The sequence below is a fragment of the Mytilus californianus genome, unplaced genomic scaffold (assembly GCF_021869535.1).
Source record: "Mytilus californianus isolate M0D057914Y unplaced genomic scaffold, xbMytCali1.0.p SCAF_91, whole genome shotgun sequence".
NCBI lineage: Eukaryota > Metazoa > Mollusca > Bivalvia > Mytilida > Mytilidae > Mytilus > Mytilus californianus.
In genome coordinates this window covers 368,132-388,667 of record NW_026262747.1, presented here as the reverse complement: position 1 = coordinate 388,667, position 20,536 = coordinate 368,132, and the positions used below count along the sequence as shown (strand labels likewise).

The 20,536-nt window shown below is 32.2% G+C and overlaps 2 protein-coding genes across 2 annotated transcripts; one reads left to right on the top strand and one right to left on the bottom strand.

Annotated features, from left to right (window-relative positions):
- Positions 1–463: 463 nt before the first annotated feature.
- On the bottom strand, positions 464–20,482 carry LOC127717236 (uncharacterized). The gene is made up of 6 exons (XM_052222986.1): positions 20,357–20,482; positions 10,805–11,491; positions 8,960–8,967; positions 8,409–8,606; positions 3,916–4,077; positions 464–2,406 (listed from the first exon to the last, which is right to left on the bottom strand). The coding sequence occupies exons 1-6, from the start codon at positions 20,391–20,393 to the stop codon at positions 1,819–1,821; spliced, it is 1,680 nt and encodes a 559-aa protein (XP_052078946.1). The 5' UTR covers positions 20,394–20,482; the 3' UTR covers positions 464–1,818.
- Positions 13,550–16,748, top strand: LOC127717238 (uncharacterized). The gene is made up of 3 exons (XM_052222987.1): positions 13,550–13,678; positions 14,624–14,680; positions 15,550–16,748. Exons 1-3 carry the CDS (start codon positions 13,581–13,583, stop codon positions 15,920–15,922), a joined length of 528 nt encoding a protein of 175 aa, XP_052078947.1. The 5' UTR covers positions 13,550–13,580; the 3' UTR covers positions 15,923–16,748.
- Positions 20,483–20,536: the final 54 nt, after the last annotated feature.

Genomic DNA, 20,536 nt, shown 5'->3' with positions numbered 1-20,536 from the left:
CTGCACACATAGCGTACTGAAATCTATTAAAGTATCCATCTTGCCCTATTTAACCAATGATAGGTCTATACAAAATATCAACTGCTGAAGACATTATACTGCTGTCATACAAGAAAAATATCAAGACTACTTTCCAACTGTTTGGCACTGAATGACTATCCACCAAACAATATGTCATGACGACCCAATACTGTATTTTGTTCTGTTTATTCCATATTAGCACATGTGGTATCATTTAACTGTTTTCTTTCTTATGAAAATTTATTTTTGGATGTCTTCATGCTTGTTCTGTTCATACATGTCCAGAGCACATCTTGGTGTGGTTTGGAAAAAACAAACAATTTAACACTCAACAAATATGCAGGTATACTTAGGAGTGACTGAAAACATTATTGACATGTAACTGATGCCAATATAACTTGTTTTCTTACTTGTTAGTGTTTCAGCTAAGAAGAAAGACAAATTTGTGTGCAAGAATATTTTTATTCATATTTTTTGAACAAAATGTAACAATTACACATCTGAAAGACTAGTAATTCAATACAGCAAGATCAAATGTATAAACTAGTGCTGTCACATGTAAAAATACCCTGGCAAATTAAGAAATAATTATTATCAATGATCATATGATACACTTTTATAAACTCAGCAATACAAAAAAAAAAACACCACGTTTTTCCTTACAAATAAGTTGAACTTCAAAATTTATTGTGTCAAAAATATTAACTGGTTATAAATCTATAAATTTTCGTTTTTTTTTGTTTTTCAATTCAAATTTTTTTTTTAACTTCATAGAAAATAATAAGTGTGTGATTTTGTTGATAAGTATAAAATATATGAGCTAGAGTTTGAAAATGTTTCTAAATACATAATAAGAAATAAAGATGTTACGACATTATTCACTTAAAATAAGTACAAGTTAGCCTTATCTGTATGCCAAATTTTATACTTATCCTTTTACTTTGTTTTGGCTGGGCATTAATTTCATTTTTAAGAGATCACTTAAATTTATTTGTAATTATGTACAGGTTCAATCGATGAGCAACACTCAAAATAAAATTTATTTATATATATATATATTGTATGTACAGATTGTACTGACAAATAGTTAAAAATCTCTGAGACTTTAAGACTTAGAATAAAAAAAAATTCTATGTACACGAAATCTGGTGGTATTCCATTTTCCTATAGAAACAGCCATACTTCTGGCCAAGTATCATGGGTAAGAAGGAATACACATGTACAAAAAATTATAAAAGATAACTACAAGAAAAACCTATCTTACTAAATAGCTTTAAGAATTTGAGATTTTCCTTTAATCACTTTAACCTTACATTCCAATATAAAATAACAAATAAATAACTACTCATATCTAAACATATCATGAACACTGTATATTCAGAAATTATTGCGATGTTTTTATTATTGCGAAAAATGCGACAGGGTTATCATCGCAATAATTAAAACTCGCATTTTTAAAATTTATTTTTGAATCAAACAGGAAATTTCTGAATATCGCAAAAATTAAAATTAGTCTAAAATGACAAAATCGCAATAATAAATGCATGCAATAATTTCTGAATTAACAGTATTCAGACAGTTATATGTGTAAATATGGACAGCATATTCTATTTCATGTAAATATATTGACCTTTTCAGTCTGAAATAAAGATTCTTATGGTATTTTTAAGAAAAGGAGCTTTTATTTAACATTAATACACATTGGTATCAAGGAAGTAAAATTTTAACAGAAGTTTTGGAGAAATTTAAAACATTGTCGATATACATTGTAAGAAAAGAAAACTGATCAATTACAAGCTAGATACATGTACTGACATAATGAAGTCGATCATTATCTCTCCCAACAATCTGAGGAGCACTGACATCTTTCAACATAACAGCTTTCTGTGAGGTTTTACTCTCTAACACACTCCAGAATCCATCTTCATATCTAACATCATCAAATATATCCAGTAAAACCCAGGTGTATGTTTGTCCTCTCCAAACATGCTCAAAAATCTTACAAATTGAACCAAATATCATACTGTCAAGAAATGAATCAGTTGAATGTTGATCTACAGCATACACGTATGAATTTGAAGATTTGTTATTGGAATAAGGTGAAAATTTGATTTTCCTGCCAGTGTTTCCATATGTAGTGTTTCCATAGGATCTTGTGCATGAAGCAAGTTCCTTGCCTTCCTTTCTCATTCTTGAAATCAAACAAAAGTCATAAATATTGGCCATTTCCCTCAAAATGTTATCATCAATAGAGAATTTTTTCTCATTTGTACTACAACTGTCATCTTTTTCATCTTCTAAAAGAAGTCTCTCCAGTTTACCAATGTCAATATCATCTTGTTTGACCTTTCCAGACATTATCATGTAGACACACCAATCGTAAATCTAAAAAATAAAAAATGACCATGAGAAACAATTTAAATAAACTGCTTCGCTGAGCACAGCTGGATATGCCCGCAGAGGTCCAACCCTGAACAGTTGGGGCAAAAATGGACACAATATTCAAGCTTGATACACGTCTGAATTTGGATTGTAATTAAATATTTGACATATTATAGGTTTCTGAATAAATGTAGTCAAAGAACTTGAAATTGGTTATATGAATTGAATTTATCTTCAATTAAAGATTTCTTGCTGTTGTGCAATACTAAGTAAATCTGTTGTCAGATTAAAATCAAATAAAGTTCAATTTCTTCTCAATGAAAATGAAAATCAATAGGGAGATTACATCAATAGCTATAAATAATTCACCAAAGTTTCATGAGAACTGCTGAAAGCATTTTTGAGTTATTGTCCAAAAACTGGAAAATCCCCCCTTTTTTTAATAAATAAAACCCCATAACTCAGAAATGTAAAATTTAAAATTTATAAAATTCTAAAGGGGGCTTACATCAACAGATATAAACAATTGACCAAAGTTTCAGGAGAACTGGAAAATCCCTCCTTTTTTAATGAATAAAACCCCAAAACTCAGAAATGATAAATCTGAAATTTATAAAAAACGAAAGGGAGCTCACGTCAATAGATATAAACAATTCACCAAAGTTTCATGCATATTGGTTAAAGCTTTTTGAGTTCATGTCCGACATGTTGACGACGGACGGTCGACAGTATACCATAATACGTCCCGTAAACGGGCATATAAAAATGGATATTTCATTTAAGGTTTAACATGCAAGACCTGAACGGGTCCACTGGATTTCTGATATTAAATATAAAATAAGATTATACATTCATATAATCGTTTTCCAAATCAAAAACAGTCAAAATCAAACTTGTCGCCTAAAACAAAATTCGAAAAGGTTTTGGTTTTCCATTGCTTTATGACTGTCATGACAGTACATTTAATAAAAAAAGGGTAGGAAAATTACTTCTTAAAAATATAACCATGAAATAAAATCTAGCTTAAGAATGTTCCTTGCTTTTGAATTTTTGCCTGTTATTCTGAATCCTCTGCTTTTACTGATGTAGTGAGTGCCATTAACACATTCTGTTACCAAACCCTTTCTTTTCTTTTTATATCTTTTTACAACAAATAGTTTTAGAGGCCTTATTTAAAAATCTGTTATTCTTATAGTTTTTGAAAGAAAAATTGATGCCTATGTTAAATGTATAAAAAATCTAGAGGGATTCACTTCCCGCCAAGTTTTCAACGGCTTATATCTTGAAAACAATCACAAAGACCCTACATTTTTTCATGTTTTCTTTTAGTTCCTTCATTCATATACTTTATAATTTATAATAATCTTGTTAATTTCAAATCCTTAAACATAAAAATTGACATGAAAATCTTGTGACAAAAATTTTCATGTTCATATAAAGAATACTTGGGTAATGATCTGGTGTTGGGACTGAAATATAATTATTTAGTTGTCTAATATGGCATATACTTACAGCATAAGTCTCCATGATTGTTGCTTCAATCTTGTTTTTATTTAAAGCTTGACGGGTTATCCAACTGTTTACTCTTTCAAATGGAAACAACCACCTCCCATAAAGAGGACCAAAATTTGCAAATCCTTCTGGTATATGATGAAGTAGATGTGTTGTAATAGTCTATAACATAAACAAAATACAATGTATCAGTAATGGTTAAAATAAATATGACATACACTTTAGCAAACCACAGAACACTGCAAATACCAATACCACAAATCACAATTCGAAAGAAAAAAAATCAAAGCTGCTGCTTAAATTTTGGTAAATGACTTTAATATTAAAGGGAAACTTCGCAAAAAAAATGAAAAATTCATATTCTGTTCATTATGTATTAAATAGCACAAATTCATAGATATTAAAGTTTTATTCTGCAAGTTAAGAGATCAACATCGATTTTAAATTTAGAGTATCAATTCTCCGCATGCGGCCATTTTGACATCCTCCCCGAATATTGACCACGATATATCTATAAACCACAAAGGACCAAAACAAGCAGTAACCTAACGTAGCCGTAATTGAGTGTCGATATCTTGTCCAGCGTACGGTTGTTTTATCCGACAAGGAAAGCATAAACAGTTTCCCGGGTCACAAAAAGATTATGATAGACATGGTTGTGCAACCTTTCCTAACTAACTTGATACGGAAAATGTAATTTTATATATATTATTTTTTAAATAACTAGTACTAATAGTATGGTCTGTCGTTTTGAAACTGTTTTGTTTACGAAGTATTTAAAACAAGAAATTGAAATTAGTTAAAAAGTCAAAGTTATAAATAAGTGTTCCGTGTAAAATTGTTTTTGAAAATCTAGTTTGTTCATAATTGTTTAAAATAAATTCGGACGTTTCCTTATCTGATCACCAGAATGGCTAAAGGAATTGTTCCCAGAGGTATTGTGAGGTGACACGTACATGTATTCAAGCGATTTCCTGTCGGGCTTTAAAACTGTTATTACACAATTACATAAAACAAGTTCGTGCATCACTTCTTTTCTGGGGGTATTGATCAGTGTACACGGCCGATAACATGTAACTTTCATTTTGAATCTATCAGGTGTAATATACAACTTTGTATAGCGTATCCGATAGTGATATACTAGTCATTGCTAAACTCATACGCTTGTTTATAAATAACATTTTTGGTGTAAAGAATGATATTTATGAAAATTTAAATAATTAAAAAAAAAAAAGATTTGATGAAATAAAAATCTATTTACACATTTTCCAAGGGTAAATTGGGGAAAATGTAAGTATATACTCGTCAATAATTATGGACATTTTGAAACATACAAATATTGATTTATCAAAATGTGCGGCACTTGTCGATCATTGGTTTATACGCCTAGATGGAAGGTTTAATACGGAACTATGGATAGTCGCAATATAGAACTAATATCATACAAGTATATTGAATATACGAGAGAAACATCCAGAACCAATCTGATTTAAATACAGGTCGATATCTAACTTGCTTTGGTTCATCGAAGCTATAGGCATAGTAAAATCACAGATTTATATTTCAATAAGATTATTTCGAACAGTTTAAGAAATTCGTCATCATCACATTTTCCTGGTCCGACATGCATGTTATATATATATGCCACTAGACGTGCACTAATGATCCCCAAAAGCCTATTTGAAGAAATAAAGAAACTTCACTCCGGATAGACTGATGGTAGTTGTATTAACGTCTGGTCAGCTAGAGGGTTGATTTATTTATTTAGTTAGCTTGTAGGGGATTAAACCACTCTTAATATTGCACTTATGCATTAGATATTAAATGACAGTACCGGTAATATAAGAGAAAATATAAATACGAAAAGTCGCATATCAGATAGAAAAGGACTCACCAAGAACTATAGGATTGTACGTACGATTGTCATTCTAAATCGCATAACGGACAGTCATTTAAATGCATGCATGTACGCTGTGATAAAAAGGGGTGTCGCAGTTGCAAAGTATTCATCATAAATCTATTTCAAGTTTATTATTTCCTGTTATTTTTATAAGTTAACGCAGAGACATGTATACACTAGATATCTATTTAACGACAAGCAACTATATAAATATCTGAATCTGATGTGACTTACAGTTCATCTCTTTCTTTTTTCTCATTTTATTTTTATTTTTTGCAGGAATATACACATTGTAAGATATACTGTTCCTCGATTTGGGGGGGGGGGGGGGGGGGGGGGTGGTCTGAGGTCATGTCTATCTATCTATGATTAACCTTGACATTTCCGGGAATAACAGAGCTACTTGTATATTACCTGAATGTGGTTAGGTGACGTCCCATGAGGTCTTACGTATACATGTTCATATTTATAATGGTTTCTGATATAACAATTAGGTTTTATAACATTCACACTTCTGCATGTTCTGTATACCAAATTCGTATCTTTTTTTCAGACCGAATGAGGATGTGAATATTTTCCAGGATCAAATTCATTTCGGGATCTTTTTTATTTCTTTGTATTAAATCTCAGAAATTTACAGAATATACTGCTTGTCCGCTTTAGGAGTTTTCTTGTCAGTTTAAACAGACGTATATATGTCTCTGGTTTAGAGTGGGTTTATGAATGAATGATAAGTCTTACAAAGGTACAAGATATGAAGCACAGTGAAAATTGATTTCGACGTTCTTCTCCATTTAAAAAAGGAAAGTTGACGTTAGATTGATTCTGCTAATTTTTTTAAACATCGTTGGTCAAATAGCTTAGAATTATATAAATACGTTGTCATTCCTGATTAGGTAAATGAAGATCGCTTTGGACGACAAAACTATATTTTTGTAACTGATAATTTTCTCTGCACATTTAAATATTCAAGGTTACCGATGATAATTTAAAATAGTACTGTTTTAATTTATACGCTCGTTTTCGTGGGCCATTTATAATATTTATATAATTATTTTATAAAAAGTGATTCAGAATTTCGATGTTACAACAAAATACTCACCTATTTATTTAAAAACTGAGCAAATGCAAAATGTTAAAAAAATATGTATATAACGGCTATTAAGGTATTTTGCCACCATATTCCTCCCTTAATAATTAAAAAAAATCTGTCTCATACCTGCAACGGTGAACTCTTGAGGACAAACACCACTCTAGTGAAGATCAAAGGATTAAAATTACATAATGCTAATCTTTTAATTACCGTGAATTTAACCACGCCTTTACCAGGTGGTGTCAGCATAATACACATGCATTGTATTTACACAGTACTAGACTGAAGCAAGGATTTGTATAGTAAGACAAATCCTCGACTGAAGTAATAGGGGAGAATACAAACGTGAATTTCTATATACTATCAGTTATATATGTTGTTCAAAATATCCGTCGAAAAAAAATCATAAAAAAATTCTATTGTATGATTTGCTTTTATTACTATAATCATATCAGAAATCCTTAAAATATAAATCGTAAATTTTAATTTAAAAAAATGCACGGCTGATCACTTTTCTTTCTGAATTGTTAGTTGGTTAATAGCTACGCCAAAAGTCGTCGATGCGCTTTAAATCGCGTTATTAGATGATTAACGAACAAGACTTACAATGAGATTTATTCACTCCCGGCATGCAAAAAGACTTAAACTACGTCACATAAGTCAGGAAGTTGGAATAAATAGAATTATTAATTCCCAATTTTCTTCTTTATTAGTGTTCATATCCAGATAAAACTTGGTGAATATGTTTTTAATGGTATTATGAACATAATAAGATGATAAGTAAAAAATCGCGAATTTTCCCTTTAAGAGCTAATTAAGTTGTATATGAAAAGAAAAATGGGTGTTATGGGGCAAAATATTTTACCCTGTATTGTTGGGAAAAAATTCAAGGAGTTCCAAGATCCGACACAAATTCCTAAACCTCACATTAGTACATACATCCTTAATAATATGACTCATCAGTGTATCATGTATTTACCTGCTTTATCAGTTGAATTCATTGATATTAATAATGCGTTGGAGCCTTTTATATCTTACAACACAGGTTTTTCTCATTGTTGAAGGTTGTGAAGTAATCAATAGTTGCATCAATCTCCCTAATTTGAACTTTAGATGTTAGTTACAGTAAGTCACCTCATAGACAAACTTACCAAAGTTCTTATTATCAGTTTAATGTGAAAACGATTCATATTTTTTTATGACTGAAACTATTTAATTAGCAAAGCAGTGATACATATATTTTAACACGTCAGAGAACTCACTGGTTTAAACTAGAATGTTAACTACAGAATACTTCAATGTGTATTAAAATCTAACTTGTTATTGTCAATCTTTTTATTGAATATGTAAATTTCTAAATTATACAACTAAAAAGTTTTATCTTTACTTTTTGAACTCCATATTACATTTGTACTTTCAAAGCTAACACAGCCAATTTTGACATTTATCTTTTTGTGAAGATAAAACTAAATGCACATTCTGATTAAGTTTGTCTCATACCTGTAATGCAATAGGGAAATCTCTTTCCACCAATGAAACAGCTTCACTTGTAGATTCAATAATGTATTCCAATTCGTTTTCATGATAAGATTCACTGGTCAGCAACTCAATCACATTAAAAAGCTTCCCTAATGTTGTCTCTTGTTTAGTGGGCAATAGTCCTCGTAGACACCAAAGTGCAGCTCCACTGGTTACAAACTGAAAATGTCAAATAAATGGTCAAATACTTCAGAGGGTCTATTGTTTTGTGTGGTGCATGGCATGCATACATTGTACATGTGGGTACAAAAAATACTCAAAAAATTTACTTTTATACAAAAAATCGGAAGAATGCAGTGTAATTATCAAACTGTCAAATTGAAAACAAAATTCACAAATTGTACAACAGTATTACAACATCAACTACCTACATACATGACATGTATACTTGAAATCTTGTGGCAGCATTTTTAAAATTAAACATCCAACAAATATTTATAATTGTCTGATTTTTTAAAATTGTGATGAAGACCATTACAAACAAGCATTCAGTGAGTATTGCATGGCAATACATAATCCCCTACCTGTTAAAAATTCATTGTAATGGAACAAAATTCTAACTTGATCTATAACTTGTCATGGTGTAAACATTATACCAAGGACCATAGCTCTGCACAAAATCACCAGACTGGACCAATATTAAAACTTGACCTGTAACTTAAAAAAAGATGTGGTATGCAGTGTTCTCCCCAGGATTTTTGGATAGCACCAGGGTAACGCATGTGGACTTCTTGGTGAAATATTTCATGCAATCAGTTGTGTCTTGTCGCGTCGCTTAGCTCTAGTTACTGTAGTTTTTATGTCTCTTGTTTTGTTTTAATACTGTGGTACTGTGTTATGTAGACATTGATTCAGAAAATTATTGGTAAAAAAGAAGTAAATCAAAAAACAGTTTGTATACTTTAATATTTTTTTAAAATAAATAAATTATGATTCATAATAAAATATTCATCCGAATTTAAAGTAATTAAATCTTTTATAAAATCCAAAATCAATAAAAATAAAATATCATTAAAAGTGAACAAAAATGTTCTATTGGTGATAATCAAACATAGATACAGGCTTAATACTGCCCTGAAATCTAAATCTTTATTTGTCATGAACCATTTAAAAGGAATTCCTAAATCTATAAATTTATCTTTGGTCTATAGATCTATAAGTAACCATATTCAATGTCAACAACTAAGTCTCCCTAATTTCCCGCCTAAATGACAGGAAGTAGATATAAATAGATTTAACATGTGCTTTTGGATAAAATTTGCAAGAATTAGATTACTTCTGTTATTCATTGATTATGGATATTGATATCCAGTTTTAAGGTACAGTCATGCATTTTATTTATAAAATATAATAGATTGCAATTAATTGTAAATAAACTTGAATATTCTACGTGAACTAACTGGGTCATGTGATATGTACAGACAGATACTACAGTTTGAAACCCGACTATCATGCAATAACTATGTCATACTTAAAGATAATATTGTCCATGGTTTAATCAGAGACATATAATACTATATTATAAGAATTGGGAAATGTATAGTTGTCCATTATACGTAATTAGCCACCTTTATGATGTACACACAATGTACCTATCGGGTCAAGACACTGTTTGTGTACAAAGTATTTACCGACTTGTCACAGGTCAGTGCTTGGGTGGAGAGGGAAGCCATAAAATAGTTATCTGTGATCATAAAGTTATGAACTCTTAATTAAAACACAAAAGAATCATGTTACAAGTGTTAATGACATCGATTAAATGCAATCAACAAGGTTAACCTCATAAGGTAAATCGATCACGTGGTGTAAACAATCTGTGTTGAACTGGTTTGAACTGGTCAAATTTCACCTGGAATTTTACACCGCACGGAAAAGATTTAACAAGTCGTTTAAAACTTTACCGATTTACGATTTTTTAACTGAAAATTTTAGCACCACGGAGAAAAATTATACATCGCGGTAAGAACGATACCACCGCGGTAAAAAATTATACATCGCGGGCCCGCGGTCCTTTAAGGGCCTGGGGAGAACACTGGTATGATTGCCAATGAGACAACTCTCCACAAGAGACCAAATGACACAGAAATTAACAACTATAGGTCACTGTACGGCCTTCAACAATGAACAAGCAAAGTCCATACCGCATAGGTCCAATCCATGTGCAAAAATTACTTGCTAACTTAATTTAATTTGTTCCAAATTGAGTATTTGGCAGGCAAAAGTGAAAATAAAGATAAGAATGTGTCCATAGTACACAGATGCCCAACTCACTTACTAAGGCTTTTCTACCCCAGGAATAGATTACCTTAGCTGTATTTGGCAAAACTTTTAGGAATTTTTGGATTCGAGCCCATCACAAAAAAGTGCCAAAGGAACCGTACAACTTTCCTCCATGTTCTGAAAAACACCTCCATCTTTATACCAAGATTTGTATATCTTTCCGTCAACAATGTCTGTTAGCTTTCCATTGCATAGATCTTGTCTCGAATACAGAATCTTGCATATATTGTCACTACCAAAAATCCCTGAAAGTCTTGGTCCAATAGGCATATATGTGAAAGTTTTGCGTGCACTTAAGGACTCTGCTTTATATCGTGTCTCACCACATTTCATACACTCTCTGTCTAATGAATAGTCATTGTCATTTGTTTTACAGAAAAGCAAGCAGTCATTTACACATGCATCATATCTTCTTGTTTCAATAATCATTGGTTTGATCAGCTGATATGCATCTTTGTATGATTCTGGGAGGCAGTTGGGAGTTGGCAACACTGTCTTCTCATTTTTAAGGCACATGCTTAGTGCTGTTTTTGACATTCCATTGTTTGCGCTAAAGTTGATAAAGTGTCTAAACAAGGAGTCAAGCAGTGTTGTACGACAACCCGGATATAAGGGTTCTTGAAGTTTTTCGCTAAGGGATTCATCATTATTCTCTATTGGTAAAAAATTTGGCTTCAGGTATGACGATTTCCTGATTGAACTACTGATGGTATTAAAAAATTTCTGTTGTTGTCTTCTTTGTGTCCTTTCACTTTTCCCAAGTTCTGAAAGAAAAGACAGCTTTTAGTGAATTTGGAATTGTGTGATTGATATTTACTAAGATCATTATAATGCAACATTTATAAATAAACAAGCATTCTGTGAGTATTGCATGGCAATACATACATGTAGATCACTACCAGTTACAAATTCATTGTATTGGAACACAAGAGTGCACACGCTGAAATGTCTCGCCTTCTTTATTAATCATTGATATTATGTTGATAGTCCTAAATATAAAGCTTTATTACAACTGTCACATAAACTTAACATTAACCAAAAAAGTAAACATTGACCAATGAACCATGAAAATGAGGTCAAGGTCAGATGACCCATGCAAGCAGACATGTACAGCTAACAATTCTTCCATACAACACATATAGTTGACCTATTGCTTATAGTTTAAGAAAAACAGACCATAACACAAAAACTTAACACTGAGCAATAAACCGTGAAAATGAGGTCAAGGTCGAATAAAACCTGTGCGACCAACATAAAGATCATAAAATATTTCCATATACCAAATATAGTTGACCTATTGCATACAGTATAAGAAAAACAGACCAAAACACAAAAACTTAACTATAACCACTGAACCATGAGAATGAGGTCAAGGTCAGATGACACCTGCCAGTTGGACATGTACACCTTTAAGTCCTTTCATACACCGAATATACTAGACCTATTGCTTATAGTATCTGAGATATGGACTTGACAACCAAAATTTAACCTTGTTCACTGATCCATGAAATGAGGTAGAGGTCAAGTGAAAACTGTCTGACGGGCATGAGGATCTTGTAAGGTACGCACATACCAAATATAGTTATCCTATTACTTATAATAAGAGAGAATTTAATGTTACAAAAAATCTTAACTTTTTTTTCAAGAAGTCACTGAACCATGAAAATGAGGTCAAGGACATTGGACATGTGACTGACGGAAACTTCGCAACATAAGGCATCTACAATGTATATACAAAGTATGAAGCATCCAGGTCTTCCACCTTCTAAAATATAAAGCTTTTAAAAGGTTAGCTAACGCCGCCGCCAGATCACTTTCCCTATGTCGAGTTTTCTGCGACAAAATCGACAAAATTCTAACTTGATTTATAACTTGTCATGGTGTAAACTTTATAACAAATATTAAGTCAATATCTTCAATCAAGAGAAAAATAAATGTGGATTGTGTATACACAGATGATGCCCCCGCTTGCATATTATATTGTTATAAAGGGACACTACCCAAAAAAGAACTTGATCTGAGTTTTATGGTAATAAGCATTGTGTAGAATTCTCATTATATTTGGTTGAGGCAAACTTAAGTTAGAGAACGGAAACTAAAAATTTTGCAATTTTTCCATTTATAAAGGGGCATTACTCTAGAATGGTTTGAGTGACGCCACCAAAATTCAAACTTGATCTGTATTTTGTGGTAATAGGCATTATGTATAAGTTTCACAACATTTGGTTGAGGAAAACTTAAGTTAAAGAACGGAAACTAAAAATTTTGCAATTTTTCCATTATAAAGGGGCATAACTCTAGAACCATTTAAGTGACGCCACCAAAATTCAAACTTGATCTGTATTTAGTGGTAATAAGCATTGTGTATAAGTTTCATAACATTTGGTTTGAGGCAAACTTAAGATAGAGAAGGGAAACTAAAAATTTTGCTATTTTTCTATTTATAAAGGGCATAACTCTAGAACAGTTAAAGTGACACCACTGAAAAAACTTCAAGGTTATTTCTAAGCTTTAATTTAGGGTAGGTGGCGAAATAGGAAACACACATATTTTTTTATTTGGCCCAAGTCACAATGTATAAAAAGTAAACCATTATAGGTCAAAGTACAGCCTTTAGCAGGGAGACTTGGCTCACACCGAAGAGCAAGTTACAACATGTTTGTAAAAGAGCCCCAAAATGACTAGTGTTAAACCATTCAAACAGGAAAACCAACAGCATAATCTATATAAAGCTGGATAAATTTGTTATTCAGGTTAAATAAAATTAAAATTAATTTACATTTGCAGAGAGCCATAAGAACCCTAGATGAAGTGTCGGAAAACAGACACAAGACTATTGGAATAGTTAGAGAGATGTTTCCGGAGATACGGTCATCACCAAAAACCAACAAAAAGTTGAACCGGGCTATCAGAAGGGTGAAAGTCAACAGACAATACTATGGTAACCTCAAGTACGTAAAACAAATTGTTTTCATGAAATCACTTAAGTTTAATGACAGTCAGCATTAGAAACTAGCAAAAAAGTCACATCATCAAACGACTATCAATTAAGACTTAATCATTCTGATAGCTTTTTCACTTTATACCACCCCCTCCTGAATCCAGGTCTAACCGAAATTTTCAATTTAATTAGTGATGAATTGGCTATCATCTACTTTTTTCATGCTAACCAATTGCAATGATCATAAACACAATTAATTTCAAGATAAAGTGATGCCCCCACCTCCTTTCCACTCTGAAGTAATTGTATTATAACAAAGACAATGTGAGATTTTCTCTGAGATATTATTGTGTCTGGGAGACACAAATGATGCCCTCGTTTTATTTTAAAAAACACAAGTTGAGCATTGGAGCACATAAGTTTATGGTTCACTGTCATGACTGTAGGACTACATCTTATACAAATGAATACTCCAAAAATGACAAAGTTCAACTCAAATTAAATGCAATGCACCCCTTATGCATTGCAATACTCCAAAAATGACAAAGTATCCTCCAAAAGAACAAAAATTAATAAAAATCAAAACCCTGACCACATGCACATCTCCAATATATGAACAAATAGCCAGCAAAGTGAAAACTTTCCTAGCATTCAAACTGCAGGGGGAGTTATGCGGAATAACTATATACTCATATTAGACGGACGGACGGACAGACAGGGGTAAAACAATATGCCCCCTAACTTTCAGTTGCAGGGGCATAAAAAGTGTGACATCTTAAGCTTTTCAAGTTCCAACTATTAATTTTTAATTGTAACCCATTGTCAGCCTAAGTGGTGGATTGCATACAATTACACAACAAATGAGAATATTGACGAAATTAATGTTATTGGCACTACTGTATTTATTTTGGTACATGTGTACAACTTTTATTATATTTTACTTTTTACATTACAGACAAAGAGCTGTGACACAGGGACAAACAGTGCGTCAGATGCTCAATAAGACAAAAAGGTAAGGGCATCCTTAAATCAAAATCAATTTATAACTAAATGCATTGTAAAAAAGCTTGACGCTATTTGGAGTGGAAATTTTCAAAGTGCATAGCCAGTAATTTTATACAAATATATCATGCCAAAAATACCGGTGACAAATTATCTGGCTGTTAATCGCAGGCAGGACATGGCATGGTTTATATCCTGTATATCGATATCTCATCCCCAACAACAAACTAGAGGCTCTCAAGAGCATGTGTCGCTCACCTGATTCTACTTTGGATTTAGAAATCATGTAAGACTAGATTGACATAACAGTTACCTTAATAATGATTGAGGCCAAATCTGGTTTAAAATTGGCCCTGTATTTAAATAAATATCCTGGTGGCCATCTTGAACAGTAAATTGGCAACAAAGTAGCAAAAATTGATCAACACCTCATAAGGAACATTTATAAATGCCATGTTTGGTTTCGTTCCATAATTAAGGTTATCTAGAAGAAGACATTTGTATATATTTCGCATAGGGTGCTTTTTAAACTACAAATGTAAGTTCCCCATTGGCAGCCATTTTGGTTGCTGGATTTCCTACAAAGTAACAACACTTGGTAAGCACCTCATTAGGAGCATTCATGCCATGTTTGGTTTCATTCCATACAGTGGTTCTCTAAAAGAAGACATTCTTATGTAATGTCCATAGGATCCTATGGTAAATCAAGTCCCCCAGCTGGCGGCCATCTTGGATAGCACAGAAACATCATAATTTCCATTTTCAAACAGATCAAACTTTAGACCATTACTTGAGAACAATGGTGTATAAATTATTCAACATGAACATATTAATAAGAATTTTTAAATTCAGATATTAATAAGAATTTTTAAATTTCAGAGGTGAATCAACTTGCCCCCTCGATGACCAAACAAGCACAGACCTGATGACAATTGATCATGACCGAGAACCAGAATTCAACCAGCAAGATGATTCTGCTACCACCAACAACACAGACCTTGAAGCCAATACACCTGTTGAAGCAAACAAAACTGCTGGAGCCAACTTTACAGTTATAGCAGAAATTCATCAAGAGTCCCATGATACTGATAATACTATATATGAAGCAACACCCATTCAAGACTTAGATGCAGAGCCAACTGATGAAATATCAACTGTTCCAACTGATGAAATATCAACTGTTCCATCTGATGATATTTCATCTGATGAAGAAATGGAAAAAAAACTGATACATTATTGTCAACATTTTTAAATGTCGATTTCATTTATCATGTAAATGTATGTTGTTTTTTTTAATTACATTTCTGTTATCTCATGTTATTTATTATAATTACATTTCTGTTATCACATGTTATTTATTATAATTTAGTGGGTCAATATAAATTAAATATTGAATACCTATCCAACTGCCTCTGTTAACTATAAGTAACTTTTTTAAGCAAGATTGTTCTATGATTTTTTGAATTGAAAATATATCATAATTCAAATTGTTCAATTTTGAAGTTTTAAATTACATTTTAGAAAAAGATTTGTTTGTGCATGTTGTGTAACCCAGCAGTTTTTTTTTTTTTTGGCATGGCATCGTATTTTGAGAAACCATACTTTGTTCATAAGGATTTTTTAATGAAATGTCTTATCGTGCCATCACTGGAAACAAATTTGGATGAGTTATCTTAATATTAGCTCATAAAAAAAATTGCACAAAGAAAAGAATATTACTTTAAAACCTAAAAGACTGATATCAGATAAAATTGTATGAACATTAAAGATAAATTGTAGGGCTAGTCTAATGATTATGGCACTTAAAATTGTGGCATTATATTTCTCATGTTTCTTTTTTAATATGTTAACAAGTTTTGAACTTCATAAATGTCTAAAATAGAGTGCCCAAAACTTTCATGTATTGATTTTTTGTAAATTTTACAAAACTTGATATGTATGATTAAATGAGAGAGGAAGGATAAATTAGGATATACATTTTTATATTGATATATATATATATATATATATACATACATGACATATGATCATCAATATATATTCCACATTGTATTTATTAAAAGAATTGCCAAAGGCAACAATATCATAATCAAGTCTTCCTTTTAATATTTTTGATGTTACAGAACATGGCCCATCTGTGATTTTCTAATTTCTATGACTGTAGTTAATATAAAAAATAAAATGTGGTATGATTGCCAATAAGAAACTTCTCAACAAAGACTGAATTGATGTGGAAGTTATCAGCTATAGGCCACCATACAGGTTTCAACAATGAGCAAAAATCCACACAGAATAGTAATATATTAATATAGTGTTTTCCTGATGGTCAGGTAGACAAGTCAGTTCAACATATCTCTCCAATGGTTCCCTCTACTTTTTGTTTGAATATTTGTTTTACCAAGCGCAGCAACGGTATTTTGAATCTGGTTTATAATACAACCATTAGTGAATAATAAAAATAATGCCTGGAATACAATCTCTTAAGGGGCACTAGCTGTCAAATTCATGTTCACCAATTGACTCAAATTCTCATATTAGATTCATAACAATGTAAAGCATTTATACATATTATAATAAAATGCTCCGCTGGGCGCAGCTTGATATGACCGCAGAGGTCGAACCCTGAACAGTTGTTATGCAAGTATGGACACAACATTCAAGCTTGATACAGCTGTGAATTTGGATTGTGATTAAATATTTGACACAGCATAGGTTTCTGACACAGAATGAATGTGGCCTAAGAACTTAAAAATTTTTAATGGTCCAATATCCAAAATCTAAATACATGGTTAGATTCAGCATATCAAAGAATCCAAAGAATTCACTTTTTGATGAAATCAAACAAAGTATAATTTGGGACCCAATTGACCTCAATGTGGACCAATTTGATAACGGGGCCCAAAAATCAAAATACATGGTTAGATTCAGCATATCAAAGGACCCCATATATATTTAATTTTTGTTGAAATCAAACAAAGTTTAATTTTGGACCCCATTTTCAACCAACTTGAAAACTGGGCCCATAATCAAAAATCTAAACATTTGTTTAGATTTAGCATTTCAAAGAACCCCAAGAATTCAATTTTTGTTAAAATCAAACTAAGTTAAATTTTGGACCCTTTGGACCTTAATGTAGACCCAATTTAAAAAACAGGACCCAATATTAAAAATCAAAATACATGGTTAGATTTGGTATATCAAAGAACCCCAATAATTCAATTTTTGATGAAATCAAACAAAAGTTAAATTTTGGACCCTTTTGACCTCAATATGAACCAATTTGATAGCGTGGCCCACAAATAAAAAATCTAAATACATGGTTAGATTCAGCATATCAAAGAACCCAATATATTCAATTTTTGTTGAAACAGTCTTCACTCTGAACCACAGGCCCAGCAGCCCAGGCTTGTAAAATTGCTCTCGGGCCTGTAAAAATCATATCTACAGGCCAACAGAATATAACTAAAACTTTCCAAAAATTGAGCACTGGACCTGTAGATTTAAAAGTTCATCGTGAAGACTGTTGAAATCAAACAAAGTTTAATTTTGGACCCCAATTTGGACCAACTTGAAAACTGGGCCCAAAATCAAAAATCTAAAAACATGTTTAGATTCAGCATACCAAAGAACCCCTAGAATTCAATTTTTGTTAAAAAAATCAAACTAAGTTTAATTTTGGACCGAAAAAAAAAACAACCTATGATTCATCACCCCCAAACTCAATCCCAGCCTTCCCTTTGTGGTATGGTACCTTGCAGTACAATTTCAGAGGATCCATACACTTGAACACAAGTTATTGTCTAGAAACTAGAAAATGCTTATTTTTGGCTCATTTTGGCCCCAAATTCCTACACAAGAACCCAGCTTTCCCTTTGTGATATGGAACCTTGAAGTACAATTTCATACAGATCCATACACTTACACACAAGTTATTGTCGTGAAACTAGAAAAATGCTTGTTATTTGTCCCTTTTTGACCCTTTATATCCTAAAATTTTGAGGCAAATAACCCCAAAATCAATCCCAGCCTTCCCTTTGTGGTATGGTACCTTGCAGTACAATTTCAGAGAGATCCATACACTTGAACACAAGTTATTGTCTGGAAACTAGAAAAATGCTTATTTTTGGCCCCTTATTCCTTATCGTTTTGGGCAATTACCCGCAAACTCAATTCCAGCTTTCCCTTTGTGATATGGAACCTTGTAGTACAATTTCATAAAGATCCATACACTTACACACAAGTTATTGTCATGAAACTAGAAAAATGCTTGTTTTTTGCCCCTTTTTTGGCCCCTAATTCCTAAAATTTTGAGGCAATTACCCCCAAAATCAATCCCAGCATTCCCTTTGAGATATGGATCCTTGTGGTATAATGTCAGAGATATCCATACACTAACACACAAGTTATTGTCTGGATGTTACAAGAATGCTTATTTTTGGCTCTTTTTGGCCCCTAATACCTTCACTGTGTGTACCATAACCCCCAAAATCAATCCCAACCTTCCTCTTGTGGTATTGAACCTTATGGTAAAATTTTATAGAGATACATTGACTTAAACTAAAGTTATTGTACGAAAACCAATGTGTCTTCGGACGACGACACCAACGTCATACCAATATACGACCGCAAAATTTTTTTTACGGTTGTATAAAAAGTATAAAATAAACAATTTACAGGGCATGGGGTCAATAATATGTAGTTTTATTTTGTGATAGACCATGAATGAAGGGACGGGGCCAAATAATCTCCATGGAAATGAGATATGCCAATGCTTATACAACTGCATACCAAATATCATTGACCTACCACTAGTGGTTCCCCATAAACTGACCTACGTGTAATCACAAACTAATACATGTAAACTAAGCAAAGTTTCAAAGTCAAAAGACCTTGACTGAGGGGGCGGGGCCAAATAATCTCCATGGTAATGAGATGTGCCAATGCTAATACAACTGCATACCAAATATCATTGACCTACCACTAGTGGTTCACCATGAACTAGACCTAATCACAAACTAATACATTGTTGGCGCCGCCATCGCCGGAAACAGCATACCTATGTCTCGCTTTTTGACTCCGTCAAGGCGGGACAATAAGGAGAGTTGGTATCAAGCCATATCCAATTCTCACAAGTTGTGAAAACTATTTCTTTTATCATGCTTATGGTCAACACTTTCATTGTGATGAATTAATAATCCCGCAAATCGTGCCTTAGTCTTTTGCACATACATTTTTTGTACCAGCATGCTGACATATATATGTCCTATTCCAATATCAAAATTGAACATCGGGCATTTTAAAACTTTTTGAACACATCAGAAAGTAATAAATATAGGCAAAATGAAGATCTCCAGTTGAAAAGTGTGTCAGTTAATTTTTTGTATATTAGTGAAGAAATCACATATATGTGTGTTTCCACAGAAGAAATGTACAGTCTTAACCTTTGAAAGTTATCAATGACCTAATGAATAACCAATGGAAACGTTGTAATATTGTCTCATGATGCTGAATAATCCAATCAAATAAATTTTCATATCACTTTTTTGTATCACACTAAGTACAGTGTGATACGAGAAATATCTCTTCATGCAAGAAATTGATAACAGCTGGCCACAACCATAAGAGAAATTCAGTTATCAGAATTAACAATAATTGACCTTTTTAATTATTTGGACATTGTACTTACCACATATATCAAAATAACCAGAAAAATCCATAATCATCTAAGGTAATGGAACCATCACTTTGTACATGTAGTAACCTAAATGAGACAAGAGAGAGAGGCATTCATTATACATATATATATATAATTTTTTTATGTTGCAATTTAACATATCATTAGGGGAAAAAAGGGTTATGCTTGTTC